At 35.8% G+C, this 26,937-nt stretch overlaps 3 protein-coding genes across 3 annotated transcripts; 2 read left to right on the top strand and 1 right to left on the bottom strand.

Moving 5' to 3' along the window:
• The first annotated feature begins 287 nt into the window (after positions 1 to 287).
• Positions 288 to 9,599, top strand: LOC120258462 (protein ROOT HAIR DEFECTIVE 3). The gene is made up of 23 exons (XM_039265882.1): positions 288 to 445; positions 1,391 to 1,540; positions 2,233 to 2,299; positions 2,397 to 2,499; positions 2,694 to 2,764; positions 2,890 to 2,953; positions 3,042 to 3,107; positions 3,208 to 3,255; positions 3,344 to 3,406; positions 3,501 to 3,557; positions 4,220 to 4,378; positions 4,455 to 4,523; positions 4,606 to 4,697; positions 5,171 to 5,249; positions 5,752 to 5,917; positions 6,772 to 6,896; positions 6,983 to 7,245; positions 7,373 to 7,469; positions 7,555 to 7,716; positions 8,277 to 8,381; positions 8,506 to 8,600; positions 8,674 to 8,770; positions 8,886 to 9,599. Exons 2-23 carry the CDS (start codon positions 1,393 to 1,395, stop codon positions 9,123 to 9,125), a joined length of 2,436 nt encoding a protein of 811 aa, XP_039121816.1. The 5' UTR covers positions 288 to 445; positions 1,391 to 1,392; the 3' UTR covers positions 9,126 to 9,599.
• An 884-nt stretch (positions 9,600 to 10,483) lies between these two features.
• Positions 10,484 to 14,398, top strand: LOC120257881 (mediator of RNA polymerase II transcription subunit 9). Its single transcript, XM_039265172.1, has 5 exons — positions 10,484 to 10,702; positions 12,477 to 12,539; positions 12,963 to 13,043; positions 13,892 to 13,950; positions 14,036 to 14,398. Exons 1-5 carry the CDS (start codon positions 10,538 to 10,540, stop codon positions 14,097 to 14,099), a joined length of 432 nt encoding a protein of 143 aa, XP_039121106.1. The 5' UTR covers positions 10,484 to 10,537; the 3' UTR covers positions 14,100 to 14,398.
• A 407-nt stretch (positions 14,399 to 14,805) lies between these two features.
• LOC120257915 (translation machinery-associated protein 22) lies at positions 14,806 to 18,589 on the bottom strand. Its single transcript, XM_039265214.1, has 7 exons — positions 18,405 to 18,589; positions 18,231 to 18,332; positions 16,816 to 16,874; positions 15,973 to 16,054; positions 15,796 to 15,863; positions 15,621 to 15,704; positions 14,806 to 15,122 (listed from the first exon to the last, which is right to left on the bottom strand). Exons 1-7 carry the CDS (start codon positions 18,550 to 18,552, stop codon positions 15,066 to 15,068), a joined length of 600 nt encoding a protein of 199 aa, XP_039121148.1. The 5' UTR covers positions 18,553 to 18,589; the 3' UTR covers positions 14,806 to 15,065.
• Positions 18,590 to 26,937: the final 8,348 nt, after the last annotated feature.

The following is a 26,937-nucleotide window of genomic DNA, read 5'->3' as shown; positions in this document are numbered from 1 at the left end:
AAGTGGAAAAAATTCGTACAAGGAGCGCGTAACACAAGAATATTGGAATTAGCAATGTGTCTTATTATTGTCTGTAAAATTATTTTATTTTTTTAGCGTATATATAAAAAAATATACAATAAATAATTTCAAGGTTTTTAGTTGGTTTAGCCGGAAAAAAACCCAAAAAAAAAAGCATAAAAAAAAGAAATTCACCATCTCTTTCCTCTGCGTTCTCCGTAGGAATTCAGAAATTTATTTTTACCATTTATTTATTTATTTATTTATTTATTTATTTTTCACAGCGTCGTTGTTTTGGTACTAATCTTTTAAAAAGCGAAGCTTGGGGTTTGATCGCGATGCTCGATCGCTCCTTGCTGCCATTCTTCTCCTTCTCACGACGATCTCCGCTCCTTTGAATCCCTTCAAGCCTTTCTCTTCATCTTCATCTTCATCTTCATCGCTGGTGCGTGTTACTTCTTGTTTGCGATCCTCTTGATGGGTATTTATTATTATTATTATTATTATTATTTTTTTGGTGTGGTTTTGATGCTTGATCTCTAGCTTTGGATGACGATCCGATGTGGTTTCATTTATGACGATCTAGGGTTTCCGATCTGTTTCACTGAATGCTTGTTCTTGTGGGATGATTAAGGGGATTTGTTTCATTGAGTTATTGCTGTAGTGTTTTAATGATTTGGTGTTCTATTGGCTTTAAAAGCAGATTTTGTAACGCTTTTTGATGGCCGATCTTGAGGCTTGTGTTAAGCTTCGTCTGGATCTGCGTCTATGTTCAATATTATTGAATTTTTCTTTTTGGTTGATTTTGATTGCTCTGATGGATTGTTCTTAAATGGTTTTAGATCGCTGAGTGTGAAATTTGTGAAATTTTGGTTATTGATTGGGGTTTTAAGGGAAATCATTGATCAATTTACTCTTCTAATTGATGCATAAGTAGTAGCGAATGAAATTGACAATAAATTTCATCTAGTATGGCTTCAAGTAAGCTTGGCATAACGAGTGAATATCGTGAAGAACTATTTTGTTTAACCAGAGATGATTTTGTTTCTTTCTTCAATCATCGAATCATTCCTTTGATTGGCTTGCTTGTCCTTTCTTATTAGAAAAGGGACTTTGATGTTTTAACTTAAGAAATAATATTTTCAACTTAAGTTGACTTCATGCAAAGTTCCTTATTAATTTTTCTCTGTTCTGAAGATATCAAATAGTAGAATCAGCATATAGGTCTGTGTTCTAGGGCCAGGGTTATCCACCTACCACTTTTTGTTTACATTTGATATTATCTGAATTGGATGAACAATGTTCACACACTCTTGTCTCTGCACAGATAGGGACCTATCCTTGTGCTATGTCATTTAACTGTCATGAGCATTTCATATTTTTTTTTCAGAAATGGCTGATGAGTGTTGCTCTCTCCAACTGATCGACGGAGATGGTGGATTTAATAAATCTGGCCTTGCCGAGTTTGTGAAGGCAGTAAGATTAGCTGAATGTGGACTATCATATGCTGTAGTGTCTATCATGGGTCCACAAAGTAGTGGTATGCCGTATTGTCTTTTTTAATCATCTATTTTTGATTTTTTTTTTCTAATTTCTTCCAGGACATTGCTTCGCATATGTTGTCATCATCATTGTCTTTTGTAATGTGGTCTGTTGGAGCATCTTGCAGCCTATGCACTTTTCTTTTTATTGTTCTCTTACTTATTTGTTATGCAAGGTTCCTTGAGTAATACTAAGCTGAATTGTAGAGAGTGATATTGTGAATTGTCTAATTGAGCTTGAAGGTATAACAGAAAGCACACACCCCTATTTGTATTGACCTGATTTTCAGAGATGAATGACAGCTTGAACATTCTTTGATTAATTAGAATTAACTTATAAGATTGGCCTGAATGTAGAAATGATTTTGATTGATGGAACTTAAATGATATTATTGTTGTGCTAGTTAAGGAACCAAGTGAGTTGAATTATACTTTTGAGATAGGCTTCCTGACTCTGCAGGTTGCTCAATGTGTGAGATTGGACATTGCCGGATGGACTAATTGTTCTGCAGATATTGAAGATAGAAATAATTCGTTTATGTGAATATAAAGTAGTTTTATAAACCAATCACTATATTGAAATGCTTGTCGGTTATCAATGCAAAATTCAGATTTTTTATTTTATACTTCAATGCCACTCATTGTGCCATATTCTAGTAAACTATCACAGCTTCTTTTTAACTTTTTTCAGGAAAAAGCACCCTTTTAAATAATCTATTTCGTACCAACTTTAGAGAGATGGACGCTTTCAAGGGCAGGTTAGTTATCGGATTATCACTTGTGTCCCTTAGTTCATTTAACTGATATTGGCTAATATGTAAAATTTCCATGTCCAATGCTTGCATTATTATTTAGGTCTCAAACTACGAAAGGCATCTGGATGGCGAAATGCAATGAAATTGACCCTTGTACTATTGTTATGGATTTAGAGGGTACTGATGGAAGAGAGAGAGGAGAGGTGCTAGTTTCTTTCATATATTTTTACTTTAAATGTGTTTACTGGTTGATTGGGAAACAAAGTTTGGAAATGACTTGATAGTTTCTTTTGGTGTTTGTGCAAAGATAATTACTTAGGATAAGCAACATTGCCTTTCCCCATGGCAACACATTCAAATTTTCACCTTTCCATTTTTATACTTGTCTTAATTTCAGGATGATACTGCGTTTGAGAAACAGAGTGCCCTTTTTGCCCTAGCAGTTTCAGATATAGTGCTGATTAATATGTAAGTCCAGTGGTTCTTTTTGCCTACCATTTCTTTCTTATCTATCTATCTATTCTCCCTCTTTCTTTCTTCTTTATTTCTTTCCTTTTTTTTTGAGAAATTATCTTTCATTTTTCAAACTATAGGTGGTGTCATGATATTGGCCGAGAACAGGCTGCAAACAAGCCTCTTCTGAAGACAGTGTTCCAGGTAAATTTGAATTCTGTGTGTACTCTAATATGTCTATTTTGATGAGCTCTAGTGTTTTTTATGTATTGACTTGCTTTTCTGGTAACAGGTTATGATGCGACTGTTTAGCCCCCGTAAAACGACTCTATTGTTTGTAATCCGGGATAAAACAAGGGTGCGCCCGTCAAGCTCCTTCTTATTGATTGTTATCTTATTTGTCTTTTTCTCAGTTATGTCCATTGTTTTGTTCTAATATTGGTTATATATGTGAGCAGACACCTCTTGAAAATTTGGAACCTGTTTTGAGGGAAGATATTCAGAAGGTTACTTTTGTTAAATGCTCTCTTTTTGGATGGTATGTTTATGTTGTTTCCATGTTTTTCATGCCCTTTTTTCATGATTTATTGACAGATATGGGATTCAGTCCCTAAACCACAACTACATACGGAAACTCCATTGAGTGAATTTTTTAATGTAAGCAGCTCTTAACTAGTTTGCCATGTTTACTATTGCTTTCTCTTTCTTTCTTCTTTGATATCTCACTCTTGTTTTTAAATCAATTTCTCAGGTAGATGTTGTTGCTCTTTCTAGTTACGAAGAGAAAGAAGAGCAATTTAAAGAGCAGGTGTGGCATTGTTTAAAATAGAAGTTACTTGAGTAATTATCATGTTTCATTGTCTGGTGTTCATTTTGGATGGTTTATTTTGGAGTCAGTAGTTGGTTACTGCATATGGTAACTTCTATTTGGGTGGCTAGAAAATCTCCATAAAATTATATGTCAAAGTAAAGCTTGATAGAAATCCTAGTTTTGAGTCTTTTGATGATATATGGGGAAAAATGATATCTACAAATTTAAATATCTATTCGGTGTGATCTTGTTCACTTAGTAAGATGTAAATATAACACTGTTGGGGGAAATGATCTCTGTGGCAAAGGGGATTGCAGGCGGAGAACAATTCACAACCTATTGTCTATGGGTGCATTTGGGAGTGAGATTGATCTAGTCAGAGAGTGATTCATGTAGTGTTTCTCAGAGGCAATATATTCCTGACAACATTAAGCACTGTTGCATACAGTATCTTTCCAATATTTTAATGTTGTTTTCCAACTTTTTGAGCCAGTTTCTATTTGTTTTACACAATCACCACTGTTGCAAATTAAAATGGAGTTAGGAGTGATCAGTTTCTAATCTATGTTGTTTTTCTTCAAGTGCATTTGACTGTGCTCGTTTGAGTATTATCTTACTCCCATATGTCAATTGCTTATAATTACTTAATTTTCATAAAGGTGGCAAGTTTAAGGCAAAGATTTTTTCATTCTATTGCTCCCGGAGGACTTGCTGGAGATCGTCGGGGCGTTGTTGCTGCTTCAGCATTTGCTCTCAGTGCTGAAGAAATTTGGAAGGTTATAAAGGAGAATAAGGATCTTGACCTCCCTGCTCACAAGGTGATTATATTGTGTGCACATGTCCAAAAGGATGTTCTTTAGGGATGAGAGATAAGTTGCCTCTTCTGATTGTCAGGTTATGGTAGCCACTGTACGTTGTGAGGAAATTGCCAATGAAAAATTTGTTTGTCTATCTGCTGATGAGGTAATTGATGTATGGTTAAATTCTGTTCAAATTAGCATATTATTGGAGATGGTAAATTGAAGTTCATTGTTAATGGTTACAGGAATGGCAACAACTTGCAGAGGCAGTAGAAAATGGCATAGTACCAGGATTTGGGAAGAAGCTTAGCTCAATTCTGGAAAAATGTTTATCTGGGTGGGCATTCTTCACAAGTTAGCTTTGCTTATTATTTAGCTTTAGTTATAGCTTGTAAATATGAATTAAAGCATGAGATATATCAGTCTCTAAGAAAAGGATGTGTATGTGGTTCTTATGATCTGCTCAGTTCTCTTAATTGGCTTTTATGAGAGTGGTATCTCTAGGATGGTAGGCCATATAGAACTCATGCACGTATTAATCATGGCATAATGTACAAAAGTTGCGTCATTATTTTTATAGGAAAAAAAGTGATTATTTATTGAACAAGATTTGTGGGTAGTCAGACAATGGAAGAAAGAGCGAATGCATCAGTTAGCATTCCCTTTGAAATGCATTATCTCTTTGAAACTCTTGGCTCAATTTCAATTTTGATTGGAAATTAGGAAGGTTATTCTGTCAGCAATATTTCCAGCCTTTGTAATATCATCTTTATCATTAAATTCTAATACTTTGTTTCTGACATATTGCAGGTATGATATGGAAGTTATTTATTTTGATGAAGGTGTAAGGAATGCAAAGAGGCAGCAGCTTGAATCAAAACTATTGCAGGTAACTTGATTTTGACATTGGCTGTTGATGCAATTCACTTGTTTTATTTTATTTTATTTTATTTTTTGGGGATTTTATCCAATTGGTCAAGTTTTCCCCAGACCTCCCATTCCTTATTCTTGATATCAAACTCTGCTTGATTAACAACCTTATAGCCTAATTATCGATGCTGGCCTAGGTAAGCATAATCTACAGCCTAACCATTTAACTAGCTTCAAGGACCTTAGCCTAGTATTTCTGTGATTTTTATGGTAGTGATACATCTCATTTTAATCTTAAATCCCATTTGAACGAATGCTGTTACAATGTTTGGGAAGGTTTTTGTGATTTTCCTTAATTGGCCTCTATAGAAAAAGGTTTGTTGGCTCAATCCATCTGAGGATATGATTTTGCAGTAAAATTTAAGCATTCTGACATTATACATGAATGATCTCTGTCATGAAACTTCAAATTTAAGTCTTTGTTGCCTATATTTTGCAATTAATTCTTGTTCAAACTATAGCTGGTACATCCTGCTTACCAATCAATGCTGGGGCATTTACGGTCTAAAACTCTGGATGACTTCAAAGAAGCTTTAGATAAGGCTTTGGAAAGTGGTGAAGGATTTGCTGTTGCTGCGTGTGATCACACTGAGTTATTTATGTCAAAATTTGATGAAGGCTGTGAAGGTATGGCCTTAAAGCCAAAAATGATAAATCAATTTTCTATGTTTTATTTCCTTTGAATTAACTGATTTTTCTACTGTTCTGTGCCTGATTTATTTCTGCACTCGATTGTTTTCCTTTCCATGCATGTATGGTTCTCCTGTAGGTTTTTTTTTTCTCTCTCACATTTTATATGGCTCAACTATGACTTAATAGAAGCTCTTGACCATGCTGTTTTGTTGTTTGACTAGGGCAAGTTTACCTTATTCCTTCAGGATTTTACTTGTCTTTGGTTGATCATTTGTATTTATTTACCACTCTATTGATTTTAAATATTCTTTTGCAAGTGACTGAGTCTCCTTTTATGGATTTTTGGTCAATACTTAGTTCTTGCTCAAGTCTTTTAACCTACAATGCAGTCTTTCAGTCTGCATGATGAAGCTTGTAAACTTAGCTGCGATGTGGTTTTTTGACGCACTGTCTCATCATTATATGGTCACAAAATGCTTTTGCACATTAATAGTTGCAGAGTTTTGAAGAGAACATTACTGAAAGTTAGTAAGGTACTTTCAAAATTATATCCATGAAAAGAAATATTGTTGTTTTTTACACTAGGGAAATTGACACCTAGTGGTGCATGGACAATGAAAAAGTTATTTTTGTAACATACCAAAAGAAATTTACAGGAGAGAATTCTAGCCCCAGTCTGCTATTGACATATATTATTTATTGCTAGTGGAATTTCAGTTCTGATGGAAATAATTTTGCAGTTATTCTCATTCTTTTATTAAGACTTTGAAGAATCAGCCTTTTTTTTTCCTTATCTCTTATGAGTCATCAAAAGTCCAGTTAATTTGTAATCGTTTATTTCTATAAAGATGCTGTTGTTGAACAAGCAAAATGGGACCCCACCAAGATTCGGGACAAGCTTCAACGTGACATTGATGCACATGTAGCCTCAGTTCGTGCTGCTAAACTGTCTGAGCTCAGTGCACAGTTCGAGGTGCGACATTTCTTCTTTGAAGTGATATTAGAGAAAATATTTATTGGACACAGGCAATGGGATTTAGGATTGTGATGATCTTGCAGGGACAACTTAGTAAAGCACTTGCAGAACCTGTGGAAGCTCTCCTAGATGCAGCTAGTGATGATACCTGGCCAGCCATTAGAAGACTTCTTCAGAAAGAAACTAAGTCAGCTATCTCTGGATTTGCTTCTGCCCTTGCTGCATTTGAGCTAGACCAGGTAACAGTTGAAAAAATGCTTGCAAAACTGGAGGAATATGCTAAAAATGTCGTTGAATCTAAGTCAAGAGAAGAAGCTGGAAGGGCCTTGATCCGCATGAAGGACAGGTACTGCCTTTTTTTTTTGTTTCTTTTGTTTTTGTTTTTGTTTTTTTTGTTTTTGTTTTTTTTTTGTGTTAGCATAAGATGGTGGTTTTCCTGCTAGAAGCAAACTTATATGGACCTTTTTTGGTAGGTTCTCTACGTTGTTCAGCCGTGATTCTGACTCCATGCCTAGATTATGGACAGGGAAGGAAGACATAAGAGCAATCACAAAGACTGCTCGCGCTGCTGTATGTGATGAGCTATTGCTTAATATTCTCTAGTTTGTTTCTTCTGTTTTTCAAGGTCATATTTTGTATTTGCACTTGTGTTCAGTCTTTGAAGCTGATGTCTGTGATGGCTGCAATCCGTCTGGATGATGATAAAGATAACATCGAGAAAACTCTTTCACTTGCTCTGGCTGATAATCCTAATCCTAATGCTACAAATAGAAGTATACAATCATTTGATCCACTGGCATCAAGCTCCTGGGAGGAGGTACGCTTTATGTTATTTAAGATTGTTTAGAGGGTCTGTTTCTGTGTTATGATTCTGATAATGTTTCTTTACATGGAAAGTGTTGTTAGTCAATGCTAGTACATAGGTTGTAAACAGTTATGCACCTTGTAAAAGCTAGGTTGATGGGTTCATCTTTTTGTATTTCGGATCTATCATGTTCCCTTCATGCCATCAAGTTTCTCCTCATTCAGCTCTCTTTTAATTTTTAGAATAACCAAAGTTAACACGAAATCATGCTAACAAATATTCAGTTTTTTTTAGCTTTTTTAAAATCGGAAGCATCTTCCTGTAAGATTTTATTATTCAATTCTTCAAACCTCCAATTAGAGATCTCCAGTTGATTTTAACTGATGAAGGTTTTGTACCATGAGCTCGTCCTTAGGACATGTCATTACTCATATACATGGTTGAGGTTGCTTTCAATTGTTACAACTTGGAAAGAAGAAAGATCTGATCCTTAAGGATGGCGCTTTTTTTCCTTTGAAATCACCTTGTTCTTTTTTGTTGTGATTAATATGAATTTATTCCTTCTTAAACAGGTTTCCCCAAAGAAAACCTTGATTACACCTGTTCAGTGCAAGTCTTTATGGAGGCAGTTCAAAGCTGAAACTGAGTACACAGTCACCCAGGCTATTGCTGCTCAGGCATGATCTCATCTTTCATTTTTTAACACCTGTTATTTTACTAACTTTGAATACCAATATCATAATAACATGACTTCATTTGTGTGTCCTTTCCTTAATACCTCATGTTAATATTTGTTTTCAGGAAGCTAATAAGAGAAACAACAACTGGCTACCCCCGCCATGGGCAATCCTTGCCATTGTTATCTTGGGATTCAATGAGTTTATGACTCTTTTGAGGTAGTTTGGTCGTGCTAATGGATTCAGACTGCTGTTAACTTTTACTTGACAAATTATTATGCTAATTTTGCAGGAACCCTTTTTACTTTGCTATTATATTTGTCGCCTTCCTAGTGGGCAAAGCTCTCTGGATTCAACTTGACATTCCTGGTGAATTTCGGAATGGAGCTGTGAGTGTTCACTTTGTCTAAATTCAAAGCACATTATGTGTCGAACCTTCTCTTTTCATTGTCTTCATGCATATCTATCCCTAAACAAAAAGTGTTTATTTTTATTTCCTGGCAGCTCCCCGGGATCCTTGCCCTGTCAACAAAGTTCCTTCCCACAGTAATGAACCTTCTCAAGAAGTTAGCTGACGAAGGCCAGCGTCCTGCAGCCCCAGAACCACACCGGAATCCCGAACTTGCTGCCAAAAGTTTCAGAAACGGCGTTCATAATTCTACAACATCCGATGCCTCATCAAACATCACTTCATCGGAAAACGAATCCGAGCAATCGAGCCCATTGAGGCAGTATAAACCCTAAATGAGTAGAAGCAGTTAGACAGACAAATCTCCGTCCTCACATCTCTCATAGCTCCATTGTTGTGGCCATGGTTTTTTTAATTGTAGCCAATTCTAGTGATTCAGAAATTTACTGAGATGCCCCTCTATGCGTGCCTACTTACTGTTGCAGCTGAAGGTTTATGTACCTAAAATAATCAAACATTGTTGTATACGCTGCGTGCTGGTTTGTGGAGTAAACAAAGTTGCATTTTTGAAAGCCTTTTCTGGGGGATCATCAAATTTAGAAGGAAATCATCCCCATAATTTTTTTTTTTTTTTTACAATTAAGATTTAATTTGCCCATCTTTTCTTTTTCAAACATTGTAAACTGTGGGACAATTAGTTGTGTAAAAATGCTTGGTTTTGTATTGTGTTTCTTTTGGATTGAAGGCATGTTCTTGTAATAGTTTGAAGACTTAAATTGTTTTCTTCAATGTATTTCGGATTTATTTAATATGGAGATGTTGTTATGGGTATATTTGCAGTAATTTAGTGAAGCCTGAATTAAAAGCATATCAAAATTAAGTTGTACATTCATAAAATAAAGATAGTAAGAAGCCCATACCTGCTTATTGTTGACCAGTACAAAGTTGCTTCTTTGGGGACTTTGATAGGAACATCCCCATGGAGAGAATGCTGGTGCTTGTACCACTAACCAGACAGGTGGTATGTTATGCTTTGGATTTATTTTAGTTTAACTATAGATTTAGTGGGAATATAATTGAATGGCTATAATTAATTGAATTATTATACATATTTAATTACTATGTATCTTATTTTTTTAGAGTAGTATTTTTTTTTATAAATATAGTGATAGAAATAAAAAATTTGATAAAGACTATTGGATTTCTATCCAATGGTTGATAACAAATTTACATATTTTGAATCTACGCCCATGCATAGATGGTGCGTTCTCATACTTATATATAGTGATAAAAGCATTAAGTATTGTTTTACAAAAAGTGTCAAAAGACAAACAGATGCACCAGTTACGATGACTTAATGACCCTTGAAGGATTTTTTAATTTAGTCAATTATGATGGTTTAACGATCTTTTAGGGATTAATCTGCTTATTCAGTGTTCTTATAACGTTCAACACGAGACCAAGTAGTAGTTGTTAAATTTAATTAAAAGAAATTAGATTGATAAACCAAGAGAAAAAAAAAACTAGGTGAATATGTCAAAATTCTAATTAAATTAGAAGTTTTTTTTTTCCTATAACTCTTATTAATTGGATTGTGAATTTACCGGATTCGGGTTCACGGGTTCAGAACCCGATAAATGAGTGTTGATCTCGAGACAAATACAAGGCCACCGTTACAGCCAGAGCCTCCATTGCCCAGATCGAGACGAGAGAGAGAGAGAGAGAGAGAGAGAGAGAGAGAGAGAGCATGGAGCACCAGTTGGGCGGAGGTAGTTGGATGATGGTTCCGCCGCCGATGCCGCTGTCGCAAGACCTCCTCGCACTCCAACAGCAACAGCAGCAGCAGCAGCAGCAGCAGCAGCAACAACACCATCACCACCCATCCCTGGCGTCTCACTTCCATCTCCTCCATGTATGCACTTTGACATCAAACCCTAGTTTTTTGTTTTAGGGTTTTTCTTGATAGACGGAAAATTAGAAATAGGAAAGTATGAAGAAGGTTTTGTTCTCTTTGTTGGTTGATTGATAGAATTAAAAATCAAATTTTCAGTTGCCTCTTTAAGTCTTTTTAAATTCCGGATTTTAGGTCAGTAATTCGTCTGGTTGAGTCCATCTTGTTAATTCTAATTAAAGATTTTCTCTTTTTCTTAGCGTGTTGTGGGCGATATCAGTTAATTGACTTCTTATTAAGCTATTTAGCGATTTCTCAATTAGGTAAAAATATTGATTTTTATCAAAAGGTGCTGATTTCTTGTCAGAATTCTCATTACTAGAAGCTAAGTATCAAAAATTACTTTTGGAATCACTATACTAATTCTTCATCATTGAAACATCAAATACCCGGCCATGTTTCCTTTAGTACTTTTTTGCATGATTGATGTAGTTATGATGTTTGTGAGTAGTTGTTTGAACCATGAGTAATCTTTGTTTATCATCAGTGTGATTGGACTTGTTATGGCAAGCAAAAGTATAGATGACAGTTAAGTTAGAGCAAAAATTTCCCACAATATTTGGCATTGTTTGGTATTGTTTTTATTTTCTTGTTTTTGTTTCGCTTCTGTTTTGTTGTTATGTTGTCAACTTTTCGAAAACATTAGATATGCAAGTAGTTGCGCGATTTGAAAAACTAAAATACAAAACATATGTTTAGTTAGCACAAAATTATTGTAACTGTTTTTTAACCATTTTCTCAAATTTGTATTTAGTATATATATATATTTATAAAAGATCATTTTTTAAGATTAGTTTACTTAATGGTATAAGTAAATAAAATTATTAATATGCAACTAGTACTATATGTATGGGTCAAATATATCTAATATAAGTTGTATCATTTAAAAATAGAAAATTTATTCATGTTGATAATATTTGATGATCTACATTAGATGATGCATGCAAAGACTTAAAGAAAATCTAGGATAAACTAAAAACTCGCTACATATACTTCTATGCCCTTTTTTGTTAGGGCCTAACTAAAAAAGGCATGAATTATCATAGATAACAACACTAAACACTCCAAAACAAAGGTAGTATATAAGCAAGATGAAAAACCCAACGTGAAAATTAAAGGTTGTATTCATGCAAAAACCATCCTCAACACAAATCTCAAGTCCCACAACAAAACTCTATCATCGAAAACACAATATCAGGCAATTCAGACGAGTTCTCATCTCTCAGGAAGATCGGTGGGGCTGGAGAGTGAGTTCTAAACCCTTGATAATGGGCATGAGATTGGCCGCTGGATATTTATGAGAAAGGAAGGTGGGATTAGGATTTTGATTTCCCCAAATAATAAGTGAGATCAAATTAAAATGGATCAAAAATCATGAAGATGAAGGTGAGATCTCACCTCTTGGGGATATTGTCGGCGCTGGAAAACGAGCTCTAAACCCTTGACAATGGAGGAATGAGATTGGCCGCCGGATCTCTGAAAAAAAGAAGGGTGTCCAGCTTGCAAAATATGCTTTCATCTATTTTGTTTCCAAAATATGAAATTGGCAATAAAAATTACAAATTGGCAACAATGCCAAACGATCCTCTAATTTTTTCACATTTTTTGCCATCAGTAGTCTGGGTAAAAAAAAAAAAATACTTATGGTCAAAATTAAATTAATTGTGGGTGTGTTTTTGCAAGATTTTCTTTTTAATTCCATTTATGATGTTGCTGATTAGCTAATTTATCTCAGTTGGTGGAGAGTTTAGCAGAGGCAATTGATAGTGGAACTCGTGATCAACATTCTGAAGCTCTGGTCAGAATCTCTCTTTCTCATGTGTGTGTCTGTGTGTGTGATTTCATGAATCATGCTGAACATATAAATGTATTCAATAATCTATATGATTTTGTAAGAAATTTTAAATGTAGAAGTGCTTGATAAAGGAAATAAGTACACATGGAAGGACTAGACAAAGTTGACAAACAAGAGTAAAGGGGCTTTCTCACTGATGAGGATTGAAACCAAACAATGGATTCTAGAAGTATAATCTATAATTTTTCCGAATCTCTTTAGAAAGTATGATGAATTGTATATGGTAATCATATGAATATAAGTACAAGTGTTGATGGCTTTAATCATGATATTGCATAAGTGAATCTCCAGTTCTGCATTTTGTCTCTGAAGTTCAGCTTGTGCCACGTTAAACCTATCATTCATTTTGATTTTATGTTCATATAGGTCAACGAGCTAACCAACCATTTTGAGAAGTGCCAACAGCTGCTGAACTCTATTGCTGGATCCATCAGCGCTAAGGGGATTGTAAGTGAATCAATCCTTTCTTAGTTGTATGCATTCAGTATACAGTGACTTACAGTTGAAATCTACCTTAAAGGAATGACTTCAATAAACTCTATCTTGAAAGGTGTATGTGTATATATATGAACGCTGACTTGACTCTTTGGCTTCTGGACTTTCAGTGACGAGTTCTATCATAAAACTTGTTGGTAAATCACTTCTTCATAATCATCACATGTTCTACATCATAGACTTACTCATTACTTCATCTTATTGATAAATTGCAGCTCTACCTTGTCACTGTTCATGATCTCTGATCTTTTTGTGTTTTGGTGCATAAGAATTATATTCGATTCCTATTTTTGCTGGTACACCAAATACACATGATTGCTTCTGAAACCATTATGCATCTTGTCTAGGTATTCAAATTAGCCCCAACCCGGAAGAGTTTCAGCAGTTGGTTTATTATCTTCATTCTAGATTTTCTAATTTTATATGAGGTGTTACAACAATTATTGGTCCAGGGCTACTTATTGATCAACATTTAATCAATCTACCCTTTTTTTTGCATAGACGTGACTGAAAAATCTCATTATTACATACATATACATACCCCAACAAAATGGTTAATTATCTGCATACAACTTGAAAATCAAGATTTTTGCTGCACGAAATAGATGCTATTCTTAACGTCTGCATTTTTATGCATCAACAAGGGTATATCTGTAAGAGTCTTATGCTTTCAGAGGTATAAAAGCAATCATGAGGTTTTTTCTGGGGAATCCATGGAATTATGGAAAAGCATCTTAATCTTTTCTATGCTAATACTTGAAACTTCTTATTTGTCATGTTTTGGTGCTACTGAACACCAGACTGTTGAGGGACAGAAGCGGAAACTCGAGGAAACTGCTCAGCAACTGAATCAAAGGAGGTCAGCATTGTGAATTTTGTGGTGGGTACAGTTGCAACATTCTTAAATTTTGATTCTATTCTCTCAATTACCAAATATCTGGCAGGGATTTAATTAACAAATATAGAAGCTCCGTCGAGGATCTTGTTAAACCAGATGGCAGCAAATAATTAAATCATATTATTAGAGATATGTGCAATGTTGGTTGAATTGAAGACTTGTTCAAGTGTGACTGTGGTAAACTGAAGACCTTCTCGCTGCATTGGGAGATAAGTTTGGATTTTGATTCTGAAAGCTCAATAGTTTCTGTTAAATCTCTGCTTTGCTGTCGGTTTAAGGAAGTTCTTTTCATTATTTTATTTGGTGTACTTGGTTTTAAAATGATTTTATTTCTTAGAGATGTGAATTAAATGATTCGTGAATCACATTTATCCTTGTCTTTGTAAATAAAAAGGCGTTGTTAGTATAAGTCATACAATATTCTAATTCAATTTTTAGTTTCAATTGTCAGAAACAGCTTTCAGTTTTGGTTCTGTATTTTGGAAATACTATTTAGACAAAGGTTTTGGAATAAGAAATTTCAACAGAAACACAAGCCCTATAATGTTTTTTCTTTGTAGGTTTCAGCAATCTTCTACCTTGAAATGATCAGAGAGCTCTTTTTCTTAATTTTTTTTTAAATTATCCATAACTGAATTATTTTCAAGATTTCCAAATTCAGTATCAAGCGAAGCCTGCAAAATAAGTTTTTAGATAAGAAAAGACCAACCTTTACATAACCCACCATAATGATAAAGATATCTTAGTGGAACAAAAAACTGGAAAAATTTAAGAGGGAAGATTAACCATCTCCATGAGCTTGGGTCCTTCCACATCTGAAACTTGCACAAAATGATAACAAGGAACATGTAAAAGTCATATAACAGGCAACATATTACTAAAGTTAACAGAAAAGAAACTACAAAATGATTCATTGTACAGCCCCCAAATGATTCATTGATAAACAGGTTGTGCATAAATACGATCCGTAAATCATTGAGGGCAGTAGAAAACACATCTATTACTTGTGAGCTCTCCCATGAGCCCCAATTACTCAACAAATTATTTTGTTACCATATAATTTTCATGACGAGCGGTCAAGCGGCAGCAACCTTCTTCCCATCTTCAATAAAGAAAATTGCAGTCTCCGGCACCTGATATAAAAGAAGCAACAAGTTTAAGTATTAATTTGAGCCATGAACTGAACATAAAATGTTTTGGATTTAAACATAACCAAAATTGTGAAAAATGTAGACATGGCAATAAATTAGTATGAACTGTTCAGCACAGATGGCCCAATTCCATGCCATTACTAGTGAAAAATATGTCCCAAGAGGGCAACACAATAAAAAGAACACCAGCATTCAGAAAGGAAGTGATAAACATGACTTGCTACATTGTTTCAGTTCAAGACAATCATAATATTAGTGTTCTTTTTTTTTTTTTTTTTTTTTTTTTCTTTGAGAAACTAAAATAATAGCATTTACAATAGACAGTGGTCAGAGCCAGGTAATAGTTCCATACAAATAGCTTCAGATCAACTTATAATTCTAGTGAATGATTTTATTATTATTGATTTCACCGAGCAAATTAACTTCAAGCAATAGTTATGCATAAGACAAGGAAGAAAGCATAAAGTTGAGAATACTTACATCAGGCCATGTCTCTGTGAGGAACTCTACAATATCATATGCTATGTCTCCTTGGACATCAATTTGCTCCTTCTCAGTTGGGCCCTGAAATCAATAAATAAATCAGATCATGATGTCACAAAAGCTGATTGACTATGTGGGAGAATGCAAACTTCGGAACTGATTTCAACCGCACCTTAACAACAGATGCTCCAGTAGCAAACTTTTTCCCAAGCTTCTTTGATGCGTCACTTAATTTAACACCTAAATAGTATAAAAAGGGTCACTGAATAACCAAGCCATGGATGTCCAGCACATACAATTATTTGAATTGCTTTGGACGAGTAGCTATAATTCTCCTAAAACCACTTACCAAAAAGTTCAAGGCCTTTCACAACAGTGACGCATTTTCGTTTATTTCGGACAATCTTTTCAATGACAACTTCTTGTTTCTCCTGTGAAAAGTAAAATAAGCACTTCAAAAGTGTTTGTTTATTCAAGCTGATATGCAATAAAAAGGTAAAAGAATAAAATAATCTTTTCAACGACAACTTCTTCTTCTCCTGGGAAAATAAAATAGGAAGTTCAAAAGTATTTGTTTATTCAAGCTGAAAAAAAAAAGAACAGTTAAATGAATATCACGTATCAGAAAAAGGCAGAAAGTAAGTTGCAAAGTTGGGACGTTAACTTGAAATAACCAAACTAGGGAGGTAGAGTAAGGGAGGTAGAGTAACCAACAAAGGCAGAATGTAGGCTACAGAGTTGGGACATTAACTTAAAATGACCAAACTAGGGAGGTAGTATAACCAACAAAGCAAACCCTGACCACATTTGGCGTTATGTATTGGATCCTAGTAAGATGCATATTATAACGTCTCAGGTAATCATACCATCTTAAGTTGACATCGTGGTTGAGCAGGATAAGGTTTTCAGTTCATGTTGTAGAATAACCACTGCAAGCATGCAATAAGTAATACACAACGACTGAGATTCTGGTTAACATGAAAATAGCCTCCTCAGATAGCACTAACCTCATTGGATTATCTACCATTTACAAACTAAAAATTACCAAACCATGATCATATTTGGTGGGTTATGAGATGATTAATATAATGGACCAATCAATCAATTTTATTTTGCTACAGAGGCAAATACAAAGAGCCCTTTCATCTTTGATCGTGTTAATGAGCTATAATGATGGGCGTACAGTTTTTACCTTCTTCTTTATCTTACCACCAGGAAGGCGTTTTACTTCTTCAGGTTTAGATGTGCCTCCTGCAATTGAAAAGACATGGAAATGTATTAAAGCAATGAAAAAGCAAAAAGATGCCTCAAGCCCAAAAATTATCCATCAAACCTAGCATGACTGTGTGGATGATATGATTTATGTGAAGATGGATTAGGCCAATCAAAACAGTGCCCATTGTATTTTATGAGTCTGCTGACAGAGGTCATGGATACATCACAAAAAAAAAGGGTCATGCTTTAATTGAAAAGGCATATGCATTCTAATATCTATATTAACTTAAAAATTACGTTTATGGAAATTAGGGAATGATGCGAAATTCTCACACCACATTACAAATCTAATGGCATGTCAGGATATAAACAGTAGAGAGCCTCCTACCCATGCAGATAGTTACATTTCCAAATTAATAAGCGTGATTCTAAAATTTGCGATAAATTATCAAACTGAAAACCATTTGAAGATTATCTCTCCTAGACTGATCATCGGTAGTTATTGAGGTTGGAAACCACTTTTGCAAGGACACTTGGTGTGCTATCCATTCTGCAAAAGGCTCTCAGTGCTATCCATGAAATTAATTGGTACCATGACAAAGTTCCTATTGTTCCAGCACTAAGTGTGCAACCATGGACTACCATGTTTCATTAATCATCTGATCACACTCCACAAATCCTGATCAAGTTTCATAACTTGGATAGAAAATGAATTTAGCTACCCAAAAAAACCCTCTAATCTCAACTTGCTAGGTCAAAAAAGAGAAGCCTATAAAAATTGACTTAACATTATTCTACCAAATATTTGCTAAGAATTCACAATAACAAGAAAATTATGCCTATAAAATGGTATTAAGCCATATCAGCAAGAGCTCTGATTCTAACCAAAAACCAAGAAAACATTGCAATGGAGTTGGGAACCAATTCATGATTTACATCGTATATTTGAATACGCACCAGATATTATTTTCCAACTCAGCCACAAATCGTCCTCACAACCTTATAGTATCTATTCACTACCAAATTCTATCACCAAAGGAAAAAAACATACTTTTACCAAACGATTACCATTTTACACAATAATCATCGAACATACTCTTAATGTTAATTCATTATTTATGTATGAAAACAAGGAGAGTACCACCTGCACGACAACCCTTAATCAATAAGATCAGGATCATCCCAATCGATCGAACACAAACAACCCCAATCCTTGTCTACCAAATCAAAACAAACCTAATAATTAGATTTTACAACAAGCAATGCAATTTCACAACGAGCAATCATCAACAATCCTTATCTAATCACTGCAACCACTACCTTGACAAAGTTCATCTCTAAATAAACATATTGAAAATTTGAAAAACCCTAACCACGAGAACAACAACGCACCTGAAGCAGCAGCAGCGGAAGCGCCACCGCCATCACCAGAGCTGGATATCCCAACCGACTGCAGCTGCTCCGCCGCCTTATCCACATCCTTCTGATTATCCTCTGAACCCCAAATCAGGAGGAGACCAGCATAAGCAAATTGTTAGGGTTTGTGCAGAGATAGCGAAAAGATACCATTGAGGAGATCGGGGTAGAGGTCAGCAGCGTTGACGCGAAGCCATGGCTTGCATTTCTCGAAATCGGGGCCGAATTCACAGTACTCCGCCGGCAAGCCACACACGCCGCAGTAGAGCACTCGCACCGGCTGCGGCTTTTCCGCCATTGAAACCGACCTTGAAACCTCTTCCGAGATCTCAATAATTATATCTATATTTTTTATTTAACCAAAATTGGTTTTTTTTTATATATATATATATAATGTAGACATTGAGTAATTTTTTTAGTAATTAATAATTAATAAATAAATAAATATTATAAATATTTATATATTTTATAAAATGGACAAGCAATGAAACAAGTGCGCGCCTAGACTTTCTTAGTATGCCACCTTTTTAAAAGGATTTAAATTCAGAATTCCATCCTTAAGTAGAAGACCTTATACCAATAGATTAAGCTGTAATAAATAATTTATAATTATTAAAATAGGATTTTATAGAAATAATTGAGATTGTGAATAAAAAGAAATTTTTTATGACATTATTTTTAAAAAATTATATTATATTGTATTATAAATCAAAGGGAAAATTACTGTTCACCCCTCGTAATTTTCAAAACTTCCCAAAAACCCCCTCTTACTTTTGCACACCCCGGACAGCCCTTCCGTTAGTGTTTAACTTCCCTTTTACCCTCTACCGCTCACTGAATGGGTCCATGTTGTAAAATCCCATTTTTAGCTCGAAAATGGTGGGAAAGGAAAGCCTAAAATCACGTCATGTTCAACCTTTTGAAGGGACTTTTACGCTTGGTTTAACGTTTAAATATTTTTACTAATATGTTTAATAATTGTCATATCCGTGTAATACTTCCCATCTCCGTTTAACGTTATCTTTTACATGTATAACTATTCATATTAACGTGTAAATTCTCAAAGTCTCTGCAGTAAAAGCGGTGATCTTTTCGCTTTGATCCGAATTCTTTGGCGATTGCAGCGTGGCGGTGTGCAAGGTTATGGTATCCCGTGCATAGAATTAATGACGGCATTAAAAATTTATGCACGGTAACATAATTTTCCGAACACCGTTCGTTCTCATCGATCGATGTCGGCCATCGTGCGTTTAACTTTTTCTCGGATATGAAGAGTCGACCGCTGTGGAATTCACACCATAAATAACCGGAAAAGAACCCTCCCCATGGACGACCACTCCTCGTCGTCCTCATCATCCTCCTCCTCCTCCTCGTCCTCCTTTTTCCCATGGACATGACCACTCTATCTCGAAAGGATGTTTTCGTGAACCTTTTTCCCTTATCTTGAGAATCGTTTTAGCCGCAATCACGCAACAAGTTAAACTATCTTTTTCGCTTGAGTCGAAATGCTCTCATAATTGCACGAATGCGGAGGATTCTTCATGATGGATGACGGGCAAGCAATTAAGCGAGCATTTCGACTTGGGTAAGAAAAAGAAATTTTTCACGTATTTCGTGATTGCGGAGGATTCTCAGAGGAGGAGATCGGAAACATCCTTTAAAGACTGGGGTTGATATTTATCACTGAGACTTTCTGCTACCATTTAAGAACATTACGTCGATGTACAACTATTACGCTTACGTGTTTAACTATCAGGATCTTCGTTTAAGTCCGACCATGACACATTGATTAATAGTCGTTTTCATGAATATGTGTTGTTTAACCTTTTTTTAATGTTATGCGTTATGCGAGTTCGAGTTGATCGCGCATGTTATGCAACCGTCGTGAGCGTTCGAATGTCATGGACACTTGTTTCGTTATACGAGGGTCAAGTCGTGAGTGTCCAAAGTCCGAGCGGACGTTGTAAATGTTGTAAATCTTGTAAATCTTTTATAAATAAAACGAAACAAGCTTATTTGATCGTGAACTTACGAAATTTAAACATAGACCTAGTAAAAAACAAACAATGTGGGAAACAAAAGAACGTCATTGTAAACAATAGAAAAATACGTAAATATGTTTTAAAGCAATGACAACGAGTGTTTAAGAAAAAAAGTTACTCTTTAAACAATGACAACGGTGTAAACAATAGAAAAAAAGTTAAACAATACTCTAGTTACTCTTTTAAACAATGACAACGGTGTTTAAGAAAAATACGTAAAGATGTTTAAAGCAGATGACCCGGGAGGTACCCATCTTCAACGCGATGTCGATGAAAGCATTCGATTTAAACAATAACATATTATTTACATGATATAGACTTTTAGTTAAAGCAGTTAACCATTATTTTTAAACACTATATGTATCCGTTTAAACATAAAAAAAGCTTGAGCGTTTACACGGAGACTCATGTTGAGTTGAGAACATTCATTCGAGCGATGATAATATGTCTTCCTCGCGACAGATGACATATATTTCCCTTTTTGCCCTTGGGATGGAGGGAAAAAAATACTGCCCAATCACATCACGTCTAGTCTAACCTCTATCGTACAATGCATGCACTTTTTTTGTTTGCCTTTCGACTGCTGTTTGTTCTTTACATCTTCTACTTCTTCTTCTTCGTCTTCTTTTTTTGTTCTTCACTTCATTTGGTTTTGATACGATTTGGTTTTCGACCGATATATTATGGAGAGTTTTTGTGGTATTGCTAGATTCAACGGGGAGGGAAGGGTGCTAATGTTCACTCTTTCGGACTTCTTGGGAGTTGGTGTTAGGTGAGATATGTGAGCGATGGGGTCTCGAAAGTTTCTCTTGTCGGGGTTAAGTTCATCACACCGGATGGATATAAAAGCGGTTTGCCCTGATAGAAAAGCGATGTTGACTTCCAGTGGATGTGTCACGTCCACTCCATCTTCAAATGTCTCTGTAGTTGATCTTGTCGTCGAGAGCGAGAAAAATGTGCCATTGCCGAATCCTAATGAAAAGCGAGGTTTACTCGTTGTAAGTTCCTTTTCTTTTTAATTATTCCGGTTATGCAGGGGTCATTATTGTGTAAATATGTCACGTCATTGTTTAACATATTGTACTAGTCGTTTACGTTATTAGTTAAATGCTTAAGTATTTAATTTAACGTTTAAATATTGTCATTATCACTTAAACATTATATTCTCCGCTTAACATATTGATCTTTTTATTTGACTGAAGTGTTGGCAGGAATTCAGATTCTGCGAGTGCTCCCATTCATCCCCATGGTGACCCTGACGGTGTGGGATGTCTTCCTTCCTCGTCAGATCATTACGAAAGTCTTTGTCGTTGGATATTGGACAACGTTTTGACGGTGTCGAACATTTCAGGGATGTACTTCGAAATCATGCAATCAAAAGGAATTTTGACTTCAATTTCATAAAAGAGCGAAAAAAACATCGGGTGATCGTGGAATATCTTTGCCGATGGTTGTCGTTGCGCCTTCATCGTCAAAAAGAGTATAACAAAAAAATACTTTTCGGAATCAAGACAATCAACCCGTCGCACACTTGCGGTGGTGGCATAGGGTTCGACGTCACATCCAAAAGCGTCGAAAAAAATGGGTTAGCGCGACGAGTGATTCGAAGTCGAAGGGACCGTCCCTTGTACGAGGCCATCGACATTCGGAAGGGACATGTTGCGGGGAACATGGTGTCCACATACCATACAAGCGAGGCTTGGTTGGGAAAAAGAGCATGCCGGGTGGTCCTCGGCGGATACATCGTAATTTGAAATATTTCAATCGATGTTTAAAGCGATATATGGTATATTTAAACAATGAAATGAAATGTACACAACTACAACGTAAATTAAACAATGAAATGAAGCGAATGAAATTTAACTCGCCTTACGATTGAAAAACAAACAAACTTTACATTGAGATATACAAGTTATTGATGGGCAACTTCCCATATTTATTTAAACAATGAATGCATTTAGTTAAGCAGAGGCAGTGTTATTTTTAAAGCGGGTACACCATATTTTTGAAATATTTAAAAGCGATGTTTTAAAGCGATATATAGTATATTTAAACAATAAAAAGTGAAATGTACACAATTAGAGCGTAAATTAAATAATGAAATGAAAGCCGAATGGAATTTAACACGCTTTACTAATTCAAAACAAACAAAATTTACATTAACATATACAAGTCATGCTCTTGAACACGAAAACAATGAATTGAATTTGTCGAGTTTACATTCGAAAAATAAAATTGACATTCGGATATACTGAGGACATGTTCTTGAAAAAAATAAAAATTTAACCCGCTTGTGACGACCCCCTTTGATCATGGACGCCCGTACCCTCCCCTCCTTAAGTATGCGGGTAACATACTGTAATCTGAGGTAAGGAGACGTCATGTCTGCAGTGGCCGTAACTTCTCACCCCAAAGTAATTGCTCGATAAAAGCGCTAGCGTGACGGGCAGCAATCGGCGCTTCCTTGTTTTTAAGCGTGGGGTTTCTATGTCGCTGCGTGAGTGGGTACTTTGCCGTCGCCGACTCGCCGAACTCCATATCGACACAATTGTCGAATAGATTCCGCTATCGAGATATGCAAGTCGAGATTAGAATAGCGATTTAAATACCAAACAGATATTAATATGACATAATTAAAGAACTTACCATGTCCAACGCGTCCTTATCGTACCCCGGACATGAAGAATAATGCCTGTATTCTTGTTTATCATTGTCCAGGACGACGACATGGAAGTGGCACAGCATACGAAATTTGAACTTCATGCAGTTTGCGCAAAGCATCCCCGATCATAGCCATAATTGTGTCATGTGCGTCGGCAAGCTTGGACATAAAGCAGTATGCAGGGTCCGGTGATGGGAGGCGCTTCTTGTAAGGATATGGCTCTTTGCTCGCGACTTTTTGTATTATGCATCTGAAAGCGTCCATCACATCATCGATGACCATCTCCTTCCCCTCAGCAGCGTGTATAATTTGTCGTGTGTGGTATAAAGCAGTGTCGTTCTTCCACACGACGAGTCTTTGAGGTTAAACGATAACATATATAATAAGACCATATTAAAAATATTTAAATGATATTATCAATTGTTACATGATATTATATATAATTAAATGTTAAGTAGACAAATTAAATGATAACATAAAAGGTATTAAACACTATTAGGTAATTGTTAAACACTATAATAAAAACCTTTAAACAATATCATAAAAAAACTTTACACTTACTCGATCCATAGCGCAGTTGAGGAAGATCCTCATCAACTCCTCGCTCAGTATTTGTTAAGACGACTCGAGGCCAACCCATTTCTTCTTCTTGAATAAAAAAGCTTTCAGAAAGCCGTCTGGTCCAATTTTTTTGATTGACCTTGATCATCTCTCTCGTTGCTCGGTCGGGGTCTTCGCGACGATCTTCCTTCGATCGCGGGGGACGATGGCGACAGCATCAGCTGCAGAACACATCCTTACATGGTCGTTCTTGTTGTGGGATTGTGTCCGGCCCTCGATCTGAGGGACGACGGCGGCGAGCATCAACCGCATGACACATCCTTACATGGTTCTTGTTGTGGTGGAATTGTGTCATGCTTGGCTGCGATCATTGTCGGCCACGTCCCACGGCCAGCGACGAACGGATTCGACGATCTTCTCAACCGTGGCCATGACAACGAGCATCGTTTGGGAGACACACCCTTAACTTGTTCTTGATCTTCATTGATTGTGTCCATCTTTGATGCCGCGATCTCGGCCAGGTTCCAGCGGGTCGAGGATTTCATCGAGAGAGAGTCAACGGCCTTCTCAGCGGCAGACGGCCACATCATCTACGATGTCCTTCTCAACAACGAGCATCGACCGCCGATGGTGTTGCTATTGTTTCATCGTCGTACGGCGGTGGAGACGAGGCAGTATTGTTCTCCTCTTTTTCGCAAGTCTCTTCGAATGTGGCCGCCTTGGAATGACCTTCCCGATGATGTCCTCGTCGTCAAATTCCGACGTCTCGTTCGTCCCGGGTGTTTCAGTTCTTTCGAGGGATGGCGCAGCGGTTGTGAAACGTCCTTCCAGCGCCTCGACACGGCGACAAGTCGAGAAACTCGATCATCAATATCCGGCATGCTGCGTAAGAGTTCGCGGTGACATCTTCGCCTAATGTCACCGGTGAAAGTCGCCACGGTCGGAGGGCTGCCATGGTCGGGAGGCTGCCACACTCGGGGGACTGTCGTTGTCGTGGTAGGGGGTTGTTGCGATCTGCGGGGTAGGGGAGGGCTTCTCGCGTCGAGGAATCGTGTCGGCGTGGTGGGGTGGAAGTAGGAGAGCGACGTCCGGTACGCGACGATAGAGGTCGCCCTCTCATCCCCGCCTCGAGCAAGTGGTTCCGGGAGCAATGACATCCATCCGTCGGTTGGCCCCAACAAATATTTCTTCTTCGACGATTCGCGGAACCATCTCGAGAAACTAACATATGTAAACCAAACAATTTCAGTGAAAATCATTCATTTTAAACTATAAAAAACTATATTTAAGCAGTGTTTATATATTTAAAGCGTTATAGAATATAATTAAAGCGGAGAACAAAAATATTTAAACCCGAGTATGAATAAGAGTTAAAGCGGTAAATACTAAAGTTAAACGCTAAATAAAAATGTTTAAAGCGTTAAAGACTTATGTTAAACATTGTCCATGATTTATTACCTCTTTTCCATCGAGCGATGACAAGCTCGTTTCTACCGTCGCTTGCTTCAGGTAAAGTACTTTCACCGTAGCAGCAACATCCTTGGGATCTTGCTAAAAGCGGACTTTCTTCCCGTTACGGTCATCTCGTAAAACCCAGGGCGTTAAAGCGCGACAGAGCAACCCTTAATGTACCCTGTGTTGGTCTTCTTCCCGGTGCATCTATCTTGCACTCGGGCGGCTGCTTGTGGAATATCCTCCATAACTTAGTCTGGTTGATTTTTTAAAAAAAATAAAAACTCTTAAAAAAGAAAAATGAAAATTCATGTAGGTGTAATTATAGGAAGTTAGAAGGGCCTATGTAGAAATATAAAAAATGAAGGCAATCCGACCAAAAAGGGCGAGATGATATACATCTTGAGAAGCTTCCAGGCTATTTCTTCTTTAGGCCCACCAAAAAAAACTTTAATACCATTTCATAACAAGCACGTGTAACTAATCCATCTCAATATAAAATTTGATTTAATCTACATTACCCCCTCATTGTGTGGTTATAATCTATAAATGTGTGGTTTAGGAGTGATAACGAGACAGAGTAGGACGGAGGCGAAGAATGGCCTCCTCGTCCCTAAAAAAAAAAATCCCACACGTCCCCGGAAAACAACCCTTATCAGATTCTCATGTTAATAAACTTATGAATTTTAATTTTTTTTTAAAATTATTTTATAACAATATACTTATAAAAAACATAAAAATCATTCAACTTAAAATTACACAAAATCACCCATCAAAAAATCTTTATTTAAAAAATATCATTTTATGAATTATAATAATAATAAAATATAATTAATTAAAATAAATTGATGAGATGGAGATCCCTTCAGATGGGGGAGCACTCCCCATCTCCTCGTTTAAATAAATGTAGAGGTGGGAAAGAATCGAGACCCACTACCACCTTTAGTATGGTTGTGCCTACATTTTTTGTAAAAATAAATATATAATTATAACTATTTTAATCATTAAACTAAATAAATTTAGTAATATAATTTTACTTAGAAAAAAAAAATCACCCTTGCAATAGTTAGTATTTTATTGTTTTTTTATCAGATATATATATGGAGGAATCCAAAATTTATATATATATATATTTTTTTTTTGTTGCGAATATTGATTTTCATGAACATATTCTTTGCTTTATATAATATCAATGATATTTTTAACATTTAGTTGTTTAATTTTTAAAATTGAAATATTTTCTTAAGTACATTGAATTTTGATATTAAAATTTTATTTATATCATAACTTTTGTTTAATTTTATAGTTATACTACATCTTTCAAATAAAAAATATATACTAATTCACAAGGAAATAAAGTGTGCATAGGTAAGTGTTTTTTTTTTTAACATAACACTTGTCTATTTATTACGTATAATTATGAGATTATTGTACTAATATTAATGGGCTTTCACCACCTCATATAATTTTTTTTAAAAAAAAGTGACAAACGTCTATCCCTATGATACATGAGTGTGAGTTGCGACATTACCTGTGAGTTAATTCCTTCAATGAGGATTTGAATCCTCACCACTACGTGCGTTACAAGTGAGACTTATTTTCAATGCTTGCTAACAATTTTAATCAGGTGGCTTTAATAACCTCACACCAATTAGTTTAAAAATTGTGAATTGTAAAAAATTGGTGAGTTAAAGACTTCAAAAAAATAATTTATTATAACTAATATGTATGAACTAACTATATATTTCAATTTTTTTCCACCTAAAATTATGTTTTATTTCCACTAATATTAAGTATAAAAAATTGCCGTATTGCTCTACCATCATAAAGGTCATATAGAATAATTCATCCCCATAGAAAACCTAGCACACAAATAAAAGGACAGACATATTCTTATAGCTTAAATATGGACAACATTGTAAGCCAAGCATGAGCATCAATTAAAGTGCAAAAAACTTTAAATTAA

This window comes from Dioscorea cayenensis, chromosome 4 (assembly GCF_009730915.1).
Source record: "Dioscorea cayenensis subsp. rotundata cultivar TDr96_F1 chromosome 4, TDr96_F1_v2_PseudoChromosome.rev07_lg8_w22 25.fasta, whole genome shotgun sequence".
NCBI classification, from domain to species: domain Eukaryota; kingdom Viridiplantae; phylum Streptophyta; class Magnoliopsida; order Dioscoreales; family Dioscoreaceae; genus Dioscorea; species Dioscorea cayenensis.
The sequence above is the reverse complement of the archived record's forward strand: the minus strand, read 5'-3'. Positions and strand labels throughout refer to the sequence as shown.

Excerpts from the sequence above, each read along its gene's own strand:
- LOC120258462 (XM_039265882.1), top strand. The coding sequence starts at position 1,393 with ATGGCTGATGAGTGTTGCTCTCTCCAACTGATCGACGGAGATGGTGGA. Across the intron at positions 2,954-3,041 it reads TTCTGAAGACAGTGTTCCAG|GTTATGATGCGACTGTTTAG; the intron begins GTAAATTTGAAT and ends TTCTGGTAACAG. Across the intron at positions 7,717-8,276 it reads CATCAAGCTCCTGGGAGGAG|GTTTCCCCAAAGAAAACCTT; the intron begins GTACGCTTTATG and ends CTTCTTAAACAG.
- LOC120257881 (XM_039265172.1), top strand. The coding sequence starts at position 10,538 with ATGGAGCACCAGTTGGGCGGAGGTAGTTGGATGATGGTTCCGCCGCCG. Across the intron at positions 12,540-12,962 it reads ATCAACATTCTGAAGCTCTG|GTCAACGAGCTAACCAACCA; the intron begins GTCAGAATCTCT and ends ATGTTCATATAG. Across the intron at positions 13,951-14,035 it reads CAGCAACTGAATCAAAGGAG|GGATTTAATTAACAAATATA; the intron begins GTCAGCATTGTG and ends AATATCTGGCAG.
- LOC120257915 (XM_039265214.1), bottom strand. The coding sequence starts at position 18,552 with ATGGCGGAAAAGCCGCAGCCGGTGCGAGTGCTCTACTGCGGCGTGTGT. Across the intron at positions 16,055-16,815 it reads GTGGTAAGATAAAGAAGAAG|GAGAAACAAGAAGTTGTCAT; the intron begins GTAAAAACTGTA and ends TACTTTTCACAG. Across the intron at positions 15,123-15,620 it reads TCACAGAGACATGGCCTGAT|GTGCCGGAGACTGCAATTTT; the intron begins GTAAGTATTCTC and ends CTTTTATATCAG.